The sequence below is a fragment of the Halichoeres trimaculatus genome, unplaced genomic scaffold, assembly GCF_033239565.1.
Source record: "Halichoeres trimaculatus isolate MK-OKI-2021-1 unplaced genomic scaffold, fHalTri1.1 fHalTri1_scaffold_5, whole genome shotgun sequence".
Lineage (NCBI taxonomy): Eukaryota > Metazoa > Chordata > Actinopteri > Labriformes > Labridae > Halichoeres > Halichoeres trimaculatus.
The window spans coordinates 35,180,875-35,202,835 of NW_027437183.1; the positions used below are offsets into that span (position 1 = coordinate 35,180,875).

At 42.0% G+C, this 21,961-nt stretch overlaps 1 protein-coding gene across 1 annotated transcript in view; it reads right to left on the minus strand.

Moving 5' to 3' along the window:
* Window positions 1-460: 460 nt before the first annotated feature.
* nr6a1a (nuclear receptor subfamily 6, group A, member 1a) overlaps window positions 461-21,961 on the minus strand; it is a 141,695-nt gene continuing 120,194 nt past the window's right edge. Inside the window, exons 3-10 of the mRNA XM_074670957.1 lie at window positions 19,868-20,098; window positions 17,317-17,372; window positions 16,337-16,497; window positions 13,474-13,704; window positions 10,873-11,127; window positions 7,687-7,808; window positions 7,443-7,595; window positions 461-5,291 (exon numbers count right to left, since the gene is read on the minus strand). Coding sequence (XP_074527058.1) covers window positions 5,161-5,291; window positions 7,443-7,595; window positions 7,687-7,808; window positions 10,873-11,127; window positions 13,474-13,704; window positions 16,337-16,497; window positions 17,317-17,372; window positions 19,868-20,098 — 1,340 coding nt within the window. The 3' untranslated portion in view covers window positions 461-5,160. The remainder of the gene's footprint in view (window positions 5,292-7,442; window positions 7,596-7,686; window positions 7,809-10,872; window positions 11,128-13,473; window positions 13,705-16,336; window positions 16,498-17,316; window positions 17,373-19,867; window positions 20,099-21,961) is intronic.

Sequence of the window (21,961 nt, forward strand, 5' to 3'; positions counted from 1 at the left end):
ATGCAAAGTCTGAAGGTGTGTGTGTTTATGATGTGGAGGCAAGTGGATTCACAGATTCCTGTCAGAGCTGCAATCTGTTCATGAAGCTCCTGCTCTGCCACCTGAGCCAACCTGCTCCTACAGCCGGTGTTTGTAAGGAAATCAGATGATTTCTGTCGAGGCTTGTGTACCTCAGTAACTGCTCTGCGTGGATTACTCTTCAACTATGATTCTGTGACTCCTCATGAATTAGTTTCTTTGGCGTGTTGAAAACAGATCACAGCCCTGCAGTCTAGTGTTTATCTTAATGATGGTATCTCAGAGTGAAAACACAGCGGAGTGCGCTGAGCGGCAGGTCAGGGACAAACAATCCAAACAGCTTCAAACTGTGAGTCCTCTGAGAGCGACTGACTGAATGGATCGACTTCACCCCGCTCAGAGGTGGACAGAAAACCAGGGGACACTGGGTGTACTTGCATAACGTTCACATTTAATTGGTTTCAAGTCCTAACACATTCTAAACATGCTTTTAACACGTAATGGATCACATTCTTCACAGGTAGTTAAAGTAACAAGAGCAGACAAGAGATTTCTGGAGAGAAAAACATAAAGGCGTTTCAATTGTCTGTTCACAGGTGATGAGAGTGTGTAAAGCTTTTTGTTCCCTGAGACGTGTCGTTCACTTCCTCCCACACTTCTCTTCTCTTGTGCTCCTGTGCTACAGGGTTGGGAGGTGGTGAGGGCTTCATGGGACGAGACCCGACAGGTTCTGCACGAGCCAGGAGGACAGAGGGGAGGTGTTGGTTTTACAGTTTACCTGCTGCTTATGATGCATTTGAGGTCACTTCTGAGATCTGGTTAGCAGAGATGCCAGACCAGAGGAAGCCCCGAGAGGCAGGTGATAAAATGAGTTATCTTTATCTGATCTTTTCTTGTTGTCTTCAACAAAAGAAGTGTTTTAAAAAGGTTTTAGGAGAAAAAAGGAAACACTGATTCTTTTTTCTTCATTGCCCCAGAGAGCTTCCATACCATTTCCTGCTTCGTTAATCAAATTCAGCATGTGTGCATCTGCAGAAATCGAATTAAAAAATTGCAGATCTGCAGGATTCAACGCCAGTTTACACCTTTAACTCACAAATCTCTGAAATGAAGCTGCACAGACTAAATGCATCATACGTAGAAGGTAAAGCCGAGCCCCCTCCGTCTGTGGTCGCGTGCCACGCTGTCAGGGTCACGTGAGTTAGTCAAAAAAAAAAGCATGTAAACATGAGGAGATGTCAGTTTGACCAAAGTTACACTCTGTGATTGACAATCGATCACAAGCTGCATCAGCAGATATGATAGTGGTCCCGTTGTTAGCGCTACATGTCACCTTGAAACCGCCTTAACAGTGAGCAATCATTGAGCACAATGGGATAAAAAACACACACACACCGGCATATCATGATGTGGTGAATATAGTGTACACAGCTAACAGCCATTCACAAGATAACAAGACGTATTCCAAAAAGGTCAACACAGGAAAATAAAGCACTGGTTCACTGCAGCAAGAACACATCACGTGAAGGCCTTATCAGGACGCTGACATTGTCATTGACATTCTTTCATCTTTGGTATTGATAACAGGGCAGGAGTGAAATGAAAAGTGATGCTAACTTTACATGAAGCAGAACTGAAACAGGGGGGAAGAGGGAGGAAATCAAAGCGGCTGACGACACGTGAGTGAGCCGAGGTAGAGGAGGATGAGGCAACGTGTCCGACAATAAGAGAAGAAGTAAACGGGCGTCAGCGCTTAAATCTGAGAGGTCACTGAGTGAAATAAGAGACACAAAAATCACAGAAAATTGGTGCAATGAAACCAATAAATAAGACAAAAAAAATCACCTATTTGAAAATAAGCAACATGATGACAAATAAAGAGGTAGTTTCAGTACAGAAATTGCAAAATGACATATCCCTTGTCTGCAAAATAATACAAATACAGAAATAAAAAAACACTTTAGTATCAAAATGTGAGAGAAGAGGTCAGAGAGTTGGCGGTAAGGTGAAAGAGTGTTGATATTACTGCTACATTAAAGGAAAAATCCCCCTCATGCCGTCCTCCACGCTCAGATCCCAGCTGTGCGCCATGATCAGTGCATTCCTGGAGTCACTCTGAGAGCCGCTTTCTCTGCTTCTTACTCTAACCGTCCACACACACACTCCTGGAGATGGTGCCGGTACAAAAGGTGGGGCTTTTAGAGATCAGTGCAATTTCTCTTTACATTCTGACGCCCACCTCTGACGGCTGGATGCATTCGTTTTCAGATAGAGGTCAGCGCACGGCTCTGTGTCTGCGGGGAGAGGAGGCTACGGGGGGATTTTTCTCTTTTAAACGGTGCTTCAAATCACTCAGGCTTCTGTTACATAAAACTATATATCCCTGAGATTATGTGGTTTAAAGGGTCAGTTCATAAAAAAAACAACAAAGAAACAACAGAAGAAGGGTATCATGTGGCTAAACTGGCTGGTTTCATCTGTGAGGATTTTGAGAAATGGTTCCCACAGTAGTGACAGAAGCATCTCACAGTCACTTTAAATAAAGCACTGTGTCTTCATGCTGCTGTTTTAGCCGAGAAAGACGTTCTTCTATTGGAAAAACACCAAAGCTATCAGTTTTTGATCGTTGATATTAATCCTTAACTCGTCAACAAACATTATTCTTAATCCAAAGTCTCCAGCCAAATGCTAATCTGGCAGCTAAAACCATTTAAAAATTAAGAAAAGAGGTTAAAACTATCATAGTTCTTCATGGCATGACAGATGTTGGTACTACAGTGGGTTTCAGTGATGATAAAATCCTCACAGATCATATTCAGTTTCTTTATGATTTAGATGAAATGACCCTTTAACCCTGAGAAGCCTGATTGATAATGAACCCATGGTTTGACATCCTTAGTGGCAGTAAGGTCTGGTTTGGAAGCCAACATGACCCCAAAACATCTCAACAGAATCCATGAGAGGGCGTCAGTGTGGACATCCCTGAGTAACACTTTTCAAAGTAAATTAACCCACAGTGGACAAGGGAGTGAGGTATTAAAAATCATGTCCCAAAATAAAAGAATTCATTCAAAGTTTAGAAAAGGACAGGAGTCGTCTTCACTTCCCCCCCAAAAAGACAATGAATACGTGAAAAACAACAAAAACCCAAAACATTCACAATAACTACAAGGTACATGAAAATGTATAAAAATCAAAAGATGAAAAGAGGCTAACTGAGACATTTCAAGAGGAACACTGCATCAGACGCAGAGGAACATCCACCCTGCGTGTGTCACCTTCAAACCACAACCACTGTCCCTGACATGAAGGGGTGAGGGGCGCAGGATGGGACCATGAGGGAAATAAAGTGGGGAAAAGAAACACTTTCTACAGAGGACCTACGATGTCCTGGAACCTACGTCTACTAATACTACAAGTACATCAGCATGGTCACTGAGGAACTCCTGAATGCAATACATAACACTCACTTTACCCTGTTTAGATCCAGGTCTGCAGGGACCTGGGAGAGAGGAACACACCGGGTGGGCAGTGGCCGAGGTCAAAGGTCGAGGGCTCTGAACCTCACCGTCGTGTGCAAAAAAGAGAGTCGTTGCAAGGACTGCATTTCATCTGCATCGTAATTTGATCTTGTGAAACGGCTAAAAACTTGAGGGATCCCAGAAGACACTTCAAGTGGTTTGAAACGATCATCTCATATTTCAAAAATAAAGACCATTTCCTATGGCTATTTTTTTAAACATGTGCATATCTTTCACAGAGGGTATGCCTGATAGAGGGAAGTCATCTAAATTCTCTAAACTCAGCCTGGATCAAGCGGTCAAAAGGGATCAACCTTCAACTTGTTGTTCCCAGTTCACAAAACACATTCTGTCTGTCGGTCTTCAGTCAACCTTAGCCAGTAAAACCCAGAGGACCAGACCTGAATGTGGCCTGGACGTGGGTCTGTGCAAAATTCTGATTGGACCTGAAAGACCGTAAACTTACATGAACTGGGCGATGGATTTGGGCCACAGATCAGCTGGTTGAATCTGCTCCTGGTTCCAAACACCAAACGAAGGTGATTGGACTACCGACCATAGACCCCTGACTTTGCTGATTGAGTGTTAAGAGAAGGCTACGATGCATCAAGATCCTGGCACTGAAGGCAGCAAAGCCCCAAAAAAACCTCTGACCAGCGCCAGAGGGAACACTAGTGACAGGGATTACGTCAGCCCTGTGCGTACAGTGTGCTCAAGAATCAAGTGTGCACGTTTAGCAGGATTTAGAAGGAAATCCAGCAACATACTCATCTGTCCCACAGAGGGTTTTCCCCCTCTGACTGATTTCATTTCTTACTCTGATCCTTCATTGATAAGAAATCTTCTCTTTGTGGAGCTATCAGCTTCCGACCCATCAATGGGTGTTTGAAAAAACGCATTGCATAACACTTTGGTCAAAAAGAAACACAATAAAACTAAAAACCAGCAAAGCTAGCTATCCTTCCCTCCCCCTCCAATAACGCCCTACATCCCCAGTCTATGATTGTAAAAAATACCCGTATGCTCCTTTTCCAACAACTGTCACCTTAACTCATGGAATGTTAATTGACAAGCCTGCCTCCCATCAGCAGGGTTTCTGAGAGTCCATGCAGATAAAGTTTCTGATAATCAAGTTTGCATCTCCAGTGTGACAAAACACTGTTTTCTATCTTTGATTTATGCAGCTCCTTTGAACATTCAGTCTCTGATTGAGGTGCCCAAACACCCACAAGGATTTGGTTTCAGATCGGGTAACTCTTCATTAAACAGCAAGAAAAGGTACCTGAAAATAGCAACAACATCTTCCTGAGGTAGTCTCACAACACTCGTCACGTGTGTCCGTTTGCCCCCGTCTGACTAAAATAAACTCTTTTAAAGTCTAGCTCTAACAATAGCAACACTGACACATTGAGCAAACTGGAAACACACTTGTAAACTCCAAAGACCAATGCATCTACGAGCATTTGTTTTGTACAGAAGCATGTGCACAGTGTAAATCAGCATACATTCAGCTCTGTCGTGTAATAAATATATAAAGAAAAAGTTACAAAAAACAAACTAGCTGCTTGTCACATTCACAAGAGGGGAGACCAGTCCCTCGACTGTGGGGGGTCGGGGGCGTCTAGTTCCCGGAGGAGGTGGTCACGCAGGGCGATGGGCCGGTCCTGTAGCTGGTCAGGCTGGATTTGCAGGAGTGCAAGACTGCTTTGAACAAAAGGGGGAGCTGCTCCAGAGGTACATTCACCAGCTTCCCTGAAACACAGACACATGACATGGAATTCAACACTGAGTTTGGACGTTTACATCAGAAAAAAAATCATCAGGAAGAGAGGAGGAAACATCCTGTTTTAGCTGCTGTTAGGTTTTCAAATGAGAAAAAAACTGCAAAAACTGAGATTTAGGTAAGTGACTGAGTTTTATTTTTATTTATTTTTTTATTTTTTTATTTCGAACATGAGGTCAAAGTGAAATTTCTGTCAAAGACAGAAACAAATACAAACTGTATAGAGCTAAATCAAGGCCCAAAGTTTTGTAAATAAAAAAAAATAATAATAAAAAATAAAACTGACAATTTAAAGTTTGATCCTAAATTTAAAAAAAAATGAAACAAAGAAATAATCGTTACCAATTATTTTTCAATACAAAACTGGTCTTCATTCAGGTTTTTTTTTTATTATTATTTTCTTAATTTTAATCTAAAATATATTTTAACATTTGAGGTGTATTTTTTTTTTCCAGAAGAAACATGCAAATAGCCTATTAATGTTGAAGCCTCTTTAGAGTACAGTTGTAACTTCAGTCTTCAGTTGTCACTGGAAATTTATTTATATGTCTGTTAGAATGTGGACTACAACTCAGTAAATAAAGAAAATAAAATCACTTTGTCTTTCAGTATCTTGAAATAAGACAAAGTGTGGCTCAAGTTAAGTTTAATAAAACACTTTTTAACTGAAAGTAAAATAAAAACCAAACATTTGCTTAGATTTTTGTTTCTGCACAGGGTGGTAAGATGCACCTAACTAGGATGTCAACTTGGTACATGATTATGTCTTAACTGTGTCTGAGAGTACAAGTTGCAGCATGTACTGTTGAGCAGTACATGCTAACATAAGATATTTAAATGTCCAGTGCCACATAAATGATGCCTCAACTTTTCACAAAAATCTGCCAACAAGTTTAGAAAACTTTAGTGTCTTGTATTAAGAGATTATTCGTGTTTTAAAAAACTTGGAACAATTTTTTCTGACCTCTTTGGCAGATTACCATAAAATATGGTGTATGAGTCAAACTTATATGACCTATTCATCATCTAAAAAGTTTCCACAGCCAACTGTGCCCCCTCTTGGGAGACAGTGTGTAAGCTGGATGCTGATAGCCACGTCAGCTACCTAATAGCATGACATCATAGCAGCATGACACAGTGTACCTGTCTTGTATCCTCCAGTTGGTTGACCTGCGTTGTCTCCTCAAAAACAATGTCATTGGCATGTCATTTATGAAGTAACTATTATTTAGCTCCCCATGGGGGGGGGATCATGGGATTACATCAAGATAAGAAATGTTTGAACTTACAATCTTTGCTTTGTCTCTCATTCACAGTTTTTCGCTGTCTGTTCCTAAAGTACGTCTTGAAATAGGAAAAGTACGGTGGCTGGCAACAGAAATGCAGCCATATTGGAAGTTTAGAGGACAGTTATCCTAAGGGACTCTGAAAGTAAGTAAATAATTAATTTCTTTTTTTACCTTCAGCTATGATAAATATAGCCTTTATATATAGCTAACATTATTAATTCATAAGCTTAAAATAAGATGACATATTTTTCCAGTAAATACAAAATGTAAGTACTTTGAAGGATATTCCAAAGTGACCCCTATGAAGCTTTATTTATCATAGATAAAGTTTAAAAAAAACTTACTTTTGTTTCCATTGGGATAGCCTTTTTAACTTCCATTGTGTTGTGGTTTAGCATTTGTGTTGTACCTTTTTGATTCTTGTTTTTGCTCTTGCAAATTTTCTAACACCCATGGGCCACTGTAGAAAAAGGACTTTAGATACTCGTGGGATCTGTTGCAGGAGGAGTTGGGCCTGAGGACGCCAGTCTCTTTGAATCTTTTTAAAAGAGGTCTAAAGGTGTTGGAGGATGCATCAGGTTGTAAATTGTTTGATGGATGATTTTTTCTGATGTTACATTGGATATGATCTGCTTTTGTTAATGTTTTGTATTGTTTTTTGTAACTCTGTTCTGTAACCTGTCTTGATCAGGACACTCTTGTAAAGGAGATTTTTAATCCTATTGAGGTTTTCCTGGTTAGATACATTTCAAATACAATAAATGCCTTGTATCTGGGCAGTGGCGGGGTTCACAAACAGCTGGTTCTGTTCCACTCTCTAAGAATCCTCACCTGCAATGCAGCGGATCTCTGGGAGACACATCATGATCTCAGGGAAGCGTTTGGGCTGGTGTGGGTACTTGTACTCAGTGTAGTCCTGACACACATACCAGTAGCGCTTATTCAGCTGCTCCAGCTGCGAGATGTTGGACAGTCCTCGGATATCTGCAGAGAGTAAAATGAAGGAGACTCATGAAGAGGGGCAGTGAGAGCGTGGACTCAGAAACAGCTGAGCAGGGCAGTGCTCTGTTCTTACCTTGGTTGAGAAAGTTGATGGCTTTCATACAGGCGTACTCTTCATTACTGATCTTCAACTGGTGAAACTTACGAAACAGATATATCAACCTCTCCATCACCTCCATCCCGTCCTCGCTGAAGCTGGAGGATAAAGACACGTGTGTCACTTCAGATGCAAACGTTTGATGTGAGCTGGTGAAGAGGCTGTGCTTATAGACTGCTTCTCTAGTTTCCTGACCACTTTAAACACTTTTACACTCCATGTCACATTCAGTCATTCACAGCACGCTGAATAGGAGTAATTAGGGACTCAGAGTCTCGCCCAAGGACACTTTGACATGTGGACTGCTGGAGCTGCAATCCGTCTGAGTGAGTGAAGACTTCCACTGAACTCACTGAACCCAGAAACACAAACAGTATAAACTAACTATTAAACCACATAGAATTATATTAAAGACATCATCTGCAGGGCTCTACACTAACTTTTACATTACTTTAAAAGAAGACATATCCAACACTTTTTAAATAAAAGCAAAGCATATCAACAGAAATACATGTGTTTACATGTCAGGTTTTATTATAGTTTAATGGAAGAGTGTGCAGAATTTTACTGAAAAATAAATGTTAACTTTTACAGGAAGAACCATCTCCTCTGGGCCTCTATGTGTGTCAGTGTCTGTGTCTGTCTTTACCCCTCCTCTGCCTGTATGTTGATATTTTGGTTGTTTCAGGACGTTTCTGGGTGGAGCGTAAGTGTGGTTACCTCAGCCAATCACAGTACGCCTAATGCACGAGAGACTTTGCCTGTTGATAATAGTGAGTGGCAGAAGCTATTCTGAGTGACTACCCTTGTGGACGTAGCACGAAGGAAGAAAAACAGAACGCCAAACAGATAGAGTTAAGAGCACATGAGTTAGCTTTCTGCTAACCAGGTATGTGTCAAATACCCGTGATTAGCTTGTGCTAACATGTAGTCAGGTGCATGGCTCTTGAGTCTCTCCCACTTAGAAACATTACGCTACAGATTGCTGGGCTAGTGAGTGTTTACGTAGTCACAGTCAGAGGCTGTGGGTGTGTGCTGCTGCTGGCACTGAGCCAAGGAGGAGGAGCTAAGTTTGAAAGCTGCGTCTACCAACAAGTAACCAAAATTCGTGCAGACTCTACCTTTAACAAAAAAAAAAAAGTTACCTGAAATACAAATAAAAAAGAGGCTTTGCAGGAAAATGATGCAAGTTTTTAAATCTGTGTAAAATAAACTAAAACAGAAGAGTGTCTTTAATTTTTGTCTTTGTCAATCTGTCAGTCCAACAGACCAATCAGGAGTCCTGGCAGGCTGCCAACCTGGCCGTGTTGCTTGATTTGGAAGGCAGCCTCCCACTTTTTAACACTTTCTCCCGATTATCCCCCAATTTTTAGTATGGTCCTGTGATCTCCTAAAAAATCATCCATCCTCCTCCTGTAGTTGGGTTTGATCCAAAGATGCTGCATGAGATCTTCTCTGACTGCAGTCACAGAGACAGGTAGCTGTGAAACACTCAATGATGAGGAGATAATCAGAGCATCAGCTGTTTTTTTAAGGTGTTAAACTCTTGCATTGGTTAAAAAGTTGATTCATCCTGTGGTAAGCCCTGATTTCTCTGTCTAAAATAAGCTAGGATGTGCTTTAAGCTAGCATCCCCCTCACTAAAGAGAGTTTAGAGCTGCTTGAATCTTAGAGAGAGGACGCTGACTGTTACTGTCTCTACAAGTAGTGAAGCGCTTGTTGTCGTGAAGTTCTGTCTGGATCTGACATGCGATTAGCTGCAAATGTACGCGACAGTGCTCTCCCTTCAGAACAGGAGAGAGTGCAGGTGGAGGTGACTGACTGAGCCGGCGGAAAAGGCGGAAACTTTCAACCATGTCTAATCCAGAGCCTGTGACAGAGGAAGCATGAAAACATATGAAATTGCATGAACACGACCAAAAGAAACTCTTAGTTACACGCACTAAAATAGGCTGCATGTGTCACCATTAGTCCCAGATATGATCTAGAGGTGTTGAATGTAGCTTTTAGCTACCTTCTGTCCTCATTTTCAACTTCAAATCCACTCTGATAAAACTCAAACCTGTCAGAAAGAGAAAATCCTTACAGCCCTATTGCCTCAAATGTTTATGCTTCAATAAAGAAGTGAAAAGTTAAGGTGGGGATGACTCAAATCTACTCAAAGTGCTTAAAAAAGGCATATTTTTCTGTTTCTCGAACATCCACAGTTTTATTCCACACTCAAACCTATTCACAGAGAAATGAGGTTTATTCAAACCTCATTTCTCTGTCCACTCTGGCTCCAACCATCTCTACGACTCACACAGTCAGAGCTCCTCCTGTAAATCAGACCTCTGCTCCTTAAAATCCTGCTCAATTGAGCAGAGAAGCAAAACAGCCTCATATATTACCAAAAAGTATGTCACAGGGTCAGATAATTCAGCTCTGATTTACACTGAGCAAACCCCCTACACACACCTTCTGCATGTGGATCTCACATACCAGACGGTGCTAGCCACAGATCTGTACTCCCGTTCATGGACCGCTTCACTGGCTCTCATCCCAGACACAAACCTCTTATCCCACCGTCGTACAGAGAAACATTTGAGATGTTGAGCTCACAGAGTAAACGTCTCCTGTCTGCAGTTTAATCTGCTACATCCACCCTCATTCTCTGAAATATCATTCTGGCAGAGCACCTAAAGGTGATATACAACATTTCATTATCTCCTCTGTGTTAATAGAGCGATAGCCTTCACAGAAAGCAAGGTAGGAGGCGAAATGAGTCACTGTAAATGAGATATAACCTTACCTAAACTCATGTGAATGAAGGTAATTCATTCATTCATTCTTCTTAAATGGATCTGGGATCAAATTTATGAAGGAGTGGATGCACAGACTCTACATCCCTCAGTTTTTATTGGACTTTATTTCTCTACACCACGCTTTTCTGTGGTTTGTCGGGCTGGAGCAAAAGAAAAACTGTCACTGCTGAATGTGGACCTTGAAAATAAACAAAAAAAGCTAAAAATAAAAAAGATGAATATGTAATGAAAGAGTTTTCTGAGGCCCAGGCGAGGAGAACTAAGTGAAGCTGATTTTAGAGATGGAGCATTTAGAACTATTTTACAAAAAGGTCTTTTTTATTGCTTTAACTTCAAGCGTCACTCCTCTGCTGCTCACCTCTGCAGTTCATCGTCAGATGGCGTGTACTTGGCGGTGACGTTGGCCAGGTCTCCGAAGATCTGCGCGCTGTAGATGGTGAGGCAGGAGAGCAGGATGAGCTCCTGCCAGGTGGAGCTGAGCAGACAGGTGTAGTCCTCGATGGAGAGCTCGCAGAAGAACGGCAGCTTCTTGATCCAGGAGATCTGACGGAAGAGCAGCTCGTCAGCCAGCCGACACAGCAGGGCGAAGAGCTCCACCTGGGTCACTTTGTACCTGTAGGTCGAACAACACGCCAACACAGAGGAGTGAGATAGATCAGATCACACAAATCATATGCATCCAGTAAGTGTTCACAGTGCTTCAGTTTCTCCACGAAGGAGACGAGGAGAAGAAGAGGAGACGCATCAAAAAGACACAGGTAATGTGTTTCATGTTTTTCATCAATGCCCTAACTGCTATGCTAACTTGTTATTGGTTGATAGTCACATTTGATTCCGTAACTCGTAATAGCAACATATTGCAGCTGCAATGAGCAGGGGTGGGTCCAGACTTTTTAGACTGGGGTGCCCCGACCAGGGCATTGACTTATGCAGGGGGGGCATGAATTATGTGAGCCCACACTCTTTTTCACACTTGATTTGTATGTATTAAAGAGACTGAGTCCTCTCAGTCACACAATCTGTTTTTAATAAGACTGTAGCGCCACCTTTTGGCCCTGAGTTTCACACACACTGTTGTGAAGACCTGATTCTTAACAAATAAAAGAATGGAAATGAGATCTTATTTTAAAACTCTACTTTTATTTAAGACAATTTTTTACCAGCTACACCAAAAGGTAGGGTATTTATTAGCAGTTACTAGGCTAACGTGATTACTAGCAAACATTGTCAGTTTGTGCCTTAGTTTAGTAGCCAGCTATATGCAGCACTACTGACAGCCTTTGCTCTAAGACATGTCCATGATGTGTAACGTTAGTGAATCTTTGTTATAAAAAATAATAATAACAACATTAATAAAGATAACAAACTGGACTTAAAGAAAGCATTAAAAACATTTAAAATTAAAACTTATTTAAACAGTGCTGCAGTGTATCAAAATACTCATATATGCTTTCTTCAGCTGCACTTTATTATTCAAAACTTATAAAACCAAAACCTGTTCGTTAGTAATTCAGAAATACATTTTTTTACAACTATCAATAATCTTTTTATGTTCCTTTATAACAAAGTATATAAACTAGTGCTGTCAGGCAAGTAAAAAAATAATAATAATAATTTCAGGATTTGTTATTAATTAACCTAATTAATTGCATTTTAATCTCATATCTGCTTAAGGTTCCCAAATAAAGAATTTTAATTCTTGGACATTACAAAATTGTAATGCATGACTAATCGGATGAATACACAGAGAAGAGAAGATTTGCAAATCCAAATTTTATCAACTGGCCAATATTAAAATGTCCGTGTTTGCTGCCACTGGTGTTCTGCAACTGTTAACTGCGTCTATAGAAGTAAATAGTTTTTCAGCGGGGGAGGCAGGCAGGCTATGGTGAAGCTTGTGAATCAAAATCCTGCTTGTAACCTACTGCGGGTGAGAGCGGTGCGCTCTTTGGATGAGAGCTCAGCATGGATATGAGGAGAAGATGTGAGATGGCAGAGGCATAGTGAGACGCTGCAAGTCAGAAAAGTTCAGGCAGCTCACGCTCCAACTGAGGATGTGTCGAGGTAGTTCAGAGAGAAAGAGCAGCGTGATCATGACAAAAGACGACGGAGATCATGCAGAGGATCGAAGGATGGAGCGCCAAGACAAACACGATCAAAAAAAGTATGATTTGTCTTTTTTTGGGGTCAAAAACAGGAAGATGAACTAAAATTATTCATTATAATTCCAATCCCACAATTTTGCTAAACCGTGCAGCACTGATGTAGAGTGGGTGACACATTTTCTTATAAACCAACGACAATGATAAAACAAAGCTGTTCCATTTATTTTTGTAAGCGTTTGTAAATCCTCCATGGGGGGGGCACCATATAAAAGCTCGCCAAGAGCGCCACATCGGGTCGGGCCATCCCTGAGAAAACCTAGTGACGAAAAACAAGCTGCTTTGAAACAGCAGGTTTTTAATTTTAACACTAAACCAAAGTGTCCATAATTCTTCCTGTTTTAAAAAATGTTGTAAAGATTGACCCTGGAACTCAAAGTAAAATTTACCCTCAGAAGTAAGTTTGAATAACTTTATTCCCAAATGGAAGATTTAAAACGCCTCTTCTTCTCCTTTTCGTGCCTTCCTTTTATTTCTGAAGCCTGCAAATTCTTCACATTTCACTCCACTTCTGAGGCTGCTTCTCCGTATCTACACAGAGCCCTGGCTGCAGTTTGATTATCATTCAGCATATTTTCTAAATCTTCTGTAGGCTGAGTCACCGACTGAGACAAAACACCTGCAGACACATTTTATTCCCAGGATGTCAATTAATCCACATGTACAGCAGACCAAGAAATAAGAGCACTTGCTTTTGTAAGTCAAGGCGCTGCCTGTGAGAAATGTGCATCACATAATTCATGCTTGTTTATTAACACAGTGTCTTTGTGCAGGATCTCCTGTGCTCATTCACTTACCCGTCCTCTATAAGCATCGGGGTGGACAGAGGGGCCAGGTCTTCAGCTGCCACCAGCTGCAGCACCAGTGGGTGGGACTGTGGGTAGATGCCACGGGGCTGGGGGGCGAGGAGGCCGGACTGGGCGGCGTAGCTGAACAGGTGAGGCAGCAGCTGGTAGTGTGTGGACATGGAGGTGTTGATGTACTGGTCCCTGAGGGCTGCCGTGTAACCGTTCATCTCCACAGAGCGACTGGGAACACAGAAGGTCATATTAAAGCCAGGTAATGGGAAAAAAAAAAAGCAGTTCATATTAGAGGAATATTCTGTCTATTCAAGAAGTTGGCCATGTTACAGAGAGTACACAGCAAAAATGAAGTCTAATCAAGTGTTTATGTACAGTGGGGTATTCCATTCACTTTTAAAAAAATTGGTTTGTTTTTGCCAGATAACTAACCTGTAAAACCAGGAAATTAATTTTTGATTTTCCTGTTTTGACTAGATACCATCTCATAATAACTGAATCTATGTCATCATATACATGCCCACTTATTTGGGCAACGGGAGCAGCGTTTAGCTCCATTCAATCTCTAAACATTTAATTCAACCTATAAGCTGCAGAAAAAATGTCTGGTTAGTCTATGTTCAGTTTCCAGAAACAAGTAAACACTATGGAGTCAACTTCTATTGAGTTCTGACTGTTACAGAGTAACTGGTGTTTGGAGTTAAGGGTGACTGCGCAAACTGCTAACTGCTAACTGCTGAGCTGAATGTGTCAATAGCCGCGTTTCCACAAAGCAGTCCGGTTCAGTTCAGCACGGTTTGGCACGGTTTGGTACAGTTAAGCCTGATCCCATTTGCGTTTCCACCACAAAACTGTGCCCCCTTGTGGTAGGCTGGGTGTAAGTTGGATGCCAAAAGCCGCAGCTGTGAAACAATAGCATGACACCGCAGCAGCGCAACACAGTGTACCCAACTACGGCGATTCTTTTGACCAATCAATGGTCTGCAGTGTCGTCGCTCCACCTTCCGAGAGCGGATCAGTCCAGTCTGGCACCCATACGAAAGGGTCCCAAAAAGTGGGTTATTAGGGGATCTGTCCCTGGATAAGTCAGTGGAAACACCACAAAATGTGCTCCGTACCGAGATGAACCGAACGGGTCTGCTTGGCGGAAACACGGCTAATGATGGTCGGCTGAAGGTCACCAGTTAACAGGGTCACACTTACACTGGAACACCAGCGACTGTTGATATTCTAAACCCAGTTTTGACTTTGTTTATTAAATGCAAAAGTTGGTTTCAGCCAAGTTTCTGGGAGTCATTTAACATCCATCCAATTGTTGTTCTTTTCATAATAAGTGCTTTTTCGGTGGTTACACCCTCACATCATTTGATCAATCATTAAAGCTTTTCAGTGATTCAAAATCAAAAATAATTTTAAAAATTCTGTTTTTATGAGAGTTAATTAAAAAAACAGGATGTTTTTTTAAACCTCTGTAAATCGCATTCGCTTGAAATTAACGGAATTAACGTTTTTTTTCAAGCTTCTTGAGGATTTCATCTCTCACAAAACACATTGTTTACCTAAATAAAGACAATTTGATGGGAGGTAAATGACTCCCATAACCTCGGTCAAATTCAACTTTCATTTAATACCCAAAATAAAAACTGGATTTTACATATCAGTTGTTAATTTTGCTCATTTGCGGTAAAACCTGGTAATCTGAGGTTGGAAAAGGAGATACATTCAATAATACAGCCAAAGATATCATAGGTGTTCTAGTGTAAAGTGTAACCCTGTTAACCGCTGACTCTCAGCTGACCATCAATGACATGTTGGGCTGAGAGTCAGCAGTAAGCACGGTCACTCTTCGCTCCAGAACACCGGTTGCCCTGTCATGTTTAGAACTCGATAGGAGCTGACTCAATGGTGTAGTTTTGTTTCTGAAAATTGAACACAGTGCAACCAGACTTTTTTTTATGCAGACAACAGTTTGAATTAAGTGTTTAAAGAACAATAACTTGTTTGAATGAATGGAGCTTAAGGCCACATCCATTGTCAAAATGCGCGTGCATATTTTTGATGACGTAGGATGTGAGTTCTGACAAATTCTAAAAACAGGTGATTTTTTTTTTTTGTGAATACAATACACCACTGTATTTATGTCTTACATACCTATTAGACTTAATATGAGCCACATTCCCTTGACAAGTCCAGAGAAATGTCTCATTTTCAGATATTAAAAGACCAAATTGACCTGTGAAATTCTTGTTCAGTGTAAAATAAATCTACTCCAGCCACTGAGATCTCCTTGCAGCAGATTGCTTCCTAGTCTGGTAAGAAAAGGTTGAAGGATTTAAGGCTCAGCTCTAATAATTATCCAGTGAAACTAAATGTGTGACCGCTGCAGCTGCACACGAGGTCATTAAAGCACAAAGTGAACACACGGACTGCACCTTTAACCCTGAGGAGACGCAGGTATTCTGTTATTATCGCCCATCTCTGCTCAGAATGTGTTGATAAAACAAAGATTTCTCTCTGCAGCTATCAGGCTGAATGGTCTGGAGATAAACCTCATGTTTATTCTAAATGAGACTGAAATAAATGCCGTCATGCCGCTGCTCAGACAATATTTGTCCTTGATGGGTGCTGATAGACAATGCGCTCGTCTCCATAGCACGAAGAGCAGATAGTGCGAGGAGTTTCTTTGTGTTTGCTATCACCAGCGAGCCTGAGGAGCTGCACATTCTCAGCTGATGAATACTTTAACCAGAGTCTGCCTGAGACGGGAACGAGGTGTTAGACTGTCAGGGACGGCTCATTATCTCATTGGAGGGGCAAGTGGCGGGGCCGCACAGCGCAGCGGGTGAGACGGGCGACTCACTTGGAGGAGAGGGTGGAGGCGGGTGACGGCTGGTTGCCCTCCGAGGCCCCGTTGCTGGGAGAGCTGTGGTCGCTGTCGCCGTTGTTACCCCAGGTGTGCTCCGGGGCGTCCTCCTTGAACTCCTGCCCCGACATGATCCGCTCGATCTCCTCTTCTGTGATCTAAAAACACACGGAGCAGGGAGGGTTACAGCATGCGTTTTGTTTCAGCGTGATTGATCAGCTGCTTTTCACCCAAACACAGGAGCAAGGACGCAATCGCACAATGAAACAGGGAGCCGGGGAGGGAAAGAATGGAGGCAAGCGGGGAGGTGTGTGTGTGTGAGAATAAGCGACTGTGCAGGTTGATGCTGGAGAAGCAGACAAAAGCCATTTATAAACACATTAGCATGCCAGGAAATGTGGTGTTTTATAAGAGTGGCTCAGGTCAGGACACTTTATTTCTATCACTCCTGCCTGTGTTTGTGTGTGTGTACACTGAAACCGCAATTTATTCCATATTATGACAGAAAGATCCTCCTTTCATAAGCGCTGAGAAATAAAGGTGCTCTAATGAAAGCCAGCGTATCTGTGTTTTGACTCACTGAAATGAGCTGGAACGAATAGACTGGCTCTCTGCCGCCCTGAATGGCAGCTCAGTGGTACTTAGCCTCATGTCACACATTCCCCTGACCGCTTGTTCTCCCGCTGGTGTTGATAAAAACTGCTGCTGAATAGGAAATACTCAGCTGCTATATGATTACACTCATTATACAGCAAGGTCAGGGCTCACTCTCATTAAAGCTTCACTGGCATACCTACACCGAAATCATTAGCAGCGCAGCGCTCTTACTCGCTGTTATTTAAGTGAAGGCTGTGGGCTGTGAATGCATTCACGCTGAGGGGAGGGGAACTCAGGGTTCTGAGTCAGAGGGACATGTACACGGGGTCAGAGAGAGTCACAAAAACATCATTTCTGGAGATGATGGAAGGAAAGTTCACCTGAACCGGCCCGATGCTTTTGTTCCTCCCTCCTGGCATGCCATCTTCCCTGATTGCTGTGAGAACAGACAGAAAAACACAGAGTTACACGTGGCGGCACAGGAAACATGATGCACGGTAAAGTATTGCAGCGCTCCCTAGTGGCTGAAACACTTCAATCTGTCTGCTCCCTGTTTGCTCCTCCTCCTGGTCCTGTAAACACTTTATTAAAGCAGGGTGTGGGGCAATAAAAGTGCCAAGACAAGATTTAAAGAATCTCTTAGAGGATAAATGATCCAAAATGAGGGCGTAAGGCTGCAGTGCACTCTGGGAACACTTCTTGTTTTCATCCACTAGGGGGCAGTATATGCATATGGAAGAAGGTGACACCTTGCTGGATCACAAACTCAGGCCACTGAAGGACTGTGTTTGGAGGCAGCTACGATTGATTTGATAAATCTTAATAAGAGGTGTTGGGCTTTTCCTTTTGAAGAAGCGGAAATCTGAGTTTTCTAGTCAGACTGAGAAGTCTGTTGTGCCAAGGGATTGACACCTTTTATAAATCGTACTGTAACGATGCCCAGTGCCTGGCCAACGGTATTAGTACCAATTTCTGGTACTTTTGTGTGTTTTTATGTGGTTATAAATATTGATCTCTTTAAAAATAAAATCTCAAAGTTTCTAAATCTAACATTAATTTCTCTATATTTAAACTTGCAATGCTGTGTTTATGTCCCTCATGGAATATCACCAACTCTTCCACTCCTTCACTCTAAAGCAGGGATGTCAAACTCATGCCATGGAGGGCCAAGAGGCTGCAGGATTTCTTTCCAACCAAAAACTCCATCAGCTGATTTCACTAATTAGTCCTTGCTCTCTGTTTGAGGTGAGGTAATCATTGAAATCAGCTGGTGGAGTTTTTGGTTGGAAGGAAAACCTGCAGCCTCTTGGCCCTCCATGGCACGAGTTTGACATCCCTGCTCTAAAGGATGTACTTAGGTACCTAAATACGGTACCGTTTGATTTCACTTGGATTAGTTCCTGGTACTACAGACAGACATTCGGTTGGTACTAGGGGGGCACTGATCAAAATTTTCTGGCCGATCACCGACCTTTAAACAGCCTGACCTGCCGATACCGATTTGGGCCAATACCGATTTTTATTTTTTACTTTTTATAACTGACAGTATATACCTTCAATGTTCCAATCTTATTTTATTCAAAATCATTAAACGATACCAGTGAAACAATTAAATCTTTACGTTTTAACTTAAACAACCAATAAAGGATCCTGACTTTTAGGTTTCAGAGCAAAAAGCAACAAAGGCCTTCCCGGCAGTTTATAAGATCATTTATATATGTAAGGATTGGCGGATTACCAATTCCTGACCCCCTGTTTACCGATCTCCCAAAATTAAAAAAGTAATTTATAAAAGAAATCTGCAAGAAAAGTTTAAGACAACATGAAACAAAGTAAAGAAATTAGAAAAAGAATCACAGCTAGTTTTTTTTTTTTTTTAAGCTGAGGTTTTGAGGGTGAGAGCTTAAGCCATGTCTAGTTGGTACCTAAAGTGCTTCATTCAGTACCTAGTTGTGTCTTGTCCTTATGAAATAAAATGTTTCAGTTTCAGTAACGGATTAATTTAGGGTTATATAGTAAAATAAGGCCCACTCATATTAAGTGCATCCTGGAAATCCCAGGCAGCAGGGGTTCCATCATTTAAAATCAGCAGGGGAGGCTCTGACTAACATGATAAGTGGTGAATCCAGTTTAAAGAAGATTGGACTGTGTGATATTTCCCTCAGAACTGAGAATGATCTCAAATCTCTCTTCAGTGGAGAGAAATTACTCTGACTCAAACTCAAAAAAACTCATAAACTCATAAAAACTCAAACTGGAATACTGTTCAACGTCAGAAGGGGTGTCTGAATTCTCTGTATGGTCAAGGGGCAGAACTACACAGCCCTTGTATTTAATACAAACCTCACTTAAAACCAAGGGGTGTGACAAATCTTCCATGTCAATAGTTTTCATCAGATATCCAATCCTTTGCTACTCCATGTAAAAATGAGCCATGTTTTGAACAGTTGGTTTTGTTATGAAATCGCTTGACACAATGATCCTGTGAACACTTGCTACAGCAACAGCTTCAGCTATGCTGTGTTTCATGAGTAACTGGACAGATAAACTGCATTCAGGAGCTGCATTAGCTACATAAGCTATGAAAGGCAAAAGTTATGGTATTCAGAAGCAACATTACTTAGCTTCAGAATACCCTAATGTTTGCTCAATGGTTGCTGTTCATGATTTAGCTGCATTTAGTTATGTGATGTGGTGCATTGTGGTGGTGTCTGTTTGCTGTGACTCTGTCGCCCTAATCTGACATCAGTTTCTCATCACTTAGTAAAAATGTGTTTGGTTTGGAAGTGAATTAACAGTCACTTTGCCTATGACAGCCAGCGAGGGGTGATGATGTCGGGGGATCAAGTGGCGTCTTGTTTCTAAGAGATGTTTTTTTCACCCCTTCCTCTTGGCCCTTAAAACACATCTTGTGATTTGTGCTCACGTTACCTTTGCGGTTCATCCCCATCTGCAGACACTTGAGCAGGCGGCAGTACTGGCAGCGGTTGCGCTGCTTGCGCGACATCTCGCAGTTCTTGTCGCGGTTGCAGCGGTACACGCGCTTGTTGCAGATGCTGCGCTTGAAGAAGCCCTTGCAGCCCTCGCAGGAGATGATGCCATAGTGCAGGCCTGTGGCGCGATCTCCACAGATAAGGCAAGTACGCTGGTCAGCTGGATCATCTACACAGGAGAGGAAACAGAGAAAATGGGGACATTAAGAAAAAACGTGTCCACCCACAGCTTCACACTCTTACTGTATATCCCCACTCTGAGGGAAACTGGTTGGAAAAACCTCGCTGAAGGCAGAAGTTTTGATTGAGAACATGAAGGCGGTTTGGACTTAAGCGCTCGCTAATCCAAAGATTCTTTAGCTCTAACTCTCGTTCTGTGAAAGTGGAGGTGTAACAAGCAGCAGGACAGGGAGCTGAGACGTCTTCTTTATGTTTTATTCAGCAGCTCTGATGAGAGGAGGCAGCGAGTGAAAACGACACGACTGATTTCTTTACAGTCTCGCCTTTCTCCCAGAGCCTATCACATGAAAAGGCCTCTTCTTAGACAGAGCTCTCTAAACCCAACACTTTATCGTTAAATGTTAAAATCAAAGGGTTTCAAACCGGATCCTTCCACCAAGCAGCAGTAGAGTTCCCTGAAAAGTCTCAAACTCTCAAAACGTGTGAGTGAAGCATCTGGAGGGCTCCCTCAGTCATTAACCTCCTCATTTCATAAAACAGACCCCTCTTTTTGCTGATTCCTCAAAATGTAAAGGTTTTTAAGACGGGGGATTAGTATGAGCTGTAATTTGGAACACATGTGAGGAGATGTTAAGGAGCTGGAGGCAGGAGGAGGAGGTTGGGGGCTCAGTTCACAGGTGGTTCTGCAGGACAGGACGTCCTGAACAGAGTGCGTTATATAAAGAAGCAGAAATCGCACATGTAAATGCAAAAACAAACTGATAGGGCAATGGTTTTGACTGTGCAGGAGAGGGTGTAACGCTCAGTGTACGGGGAAGATAAGACAAGCAGGTCCTGCTGAGCACCTCCTCTCTGAGCCTCTCTGTGATCATGGAGGTGTCCTCAAACTGTAGAGACCACGTCTAAGGAGCTGTAAAGGATCTGCTTTTAATCCCTCCTTCTACCTCCAGGCCACAGCGTGCACATAATCAAACCCACCGAGGAGGCCCAGAATTAAGAGAGCCCAGGATGCTAGGCTTTATCACACGCACACACAGAGGAGCCCTCCCCCCGTCTCCTGCTTGTGAACAGCCACAGAGCAGATGGGTTGGACTCCATGGTTACAGAGAAGAGCAGAGCTGCAGCAGGAATGTGGTCTGCTGCTGATCTGGATCTCAGCTGAGCTGGGATCACAGGAGCAGATAGAGATGGGACTGGGTGACGTGTTCTTTACAGTTTCTCAAAAGGTCTGACCGTCCTGAGTGAAAGGGATGTCCTCCTCTGATTTCTTTAGGATTTGCACCATTAGGTTTTCTCTCAGCTACATTTTTGTTTTTTAACATCTTGAAATAAAACATTTTACTTGACATTTCAGGTGAAAGTGGCTCATAGTAAGTCCAGTAAGACAATTACTAAACTGAAAATAAGAAAAACATCTGCTTTCTGCAACTACAACTGCATCTTAGTTTCACTGGCACTGGATCCTCTGAACAGTCAACAGTTTGGGTCATGTGATCTTGATCTAAATATTGTTACATCTGAGCCCCCTGTGAGTGATTAAAATAAGTGGATGATGAGAAGAAAAAGAAGGAAAACTGTCTAAATGACTTATATTTATTCATATAAACCATTTTATTGTATTATTTAGTAATGAACGACAAAGGATCCACCAAAATATGTCTATAACCTGTTTATAACAGGCCCCCTCATTTCCTGCATCTAGTGCATCACAACATCAACAACTGCACCACTCCTCCTCCACATTACCTGCTTATTGTGGGCGACAGTTAACCAAACATAAATGACACTGATAAGAAGAAAAGAGTTATTCTGGTCTGTTATCAATTGATAGTCACGTTTGGCCCTGCAACTC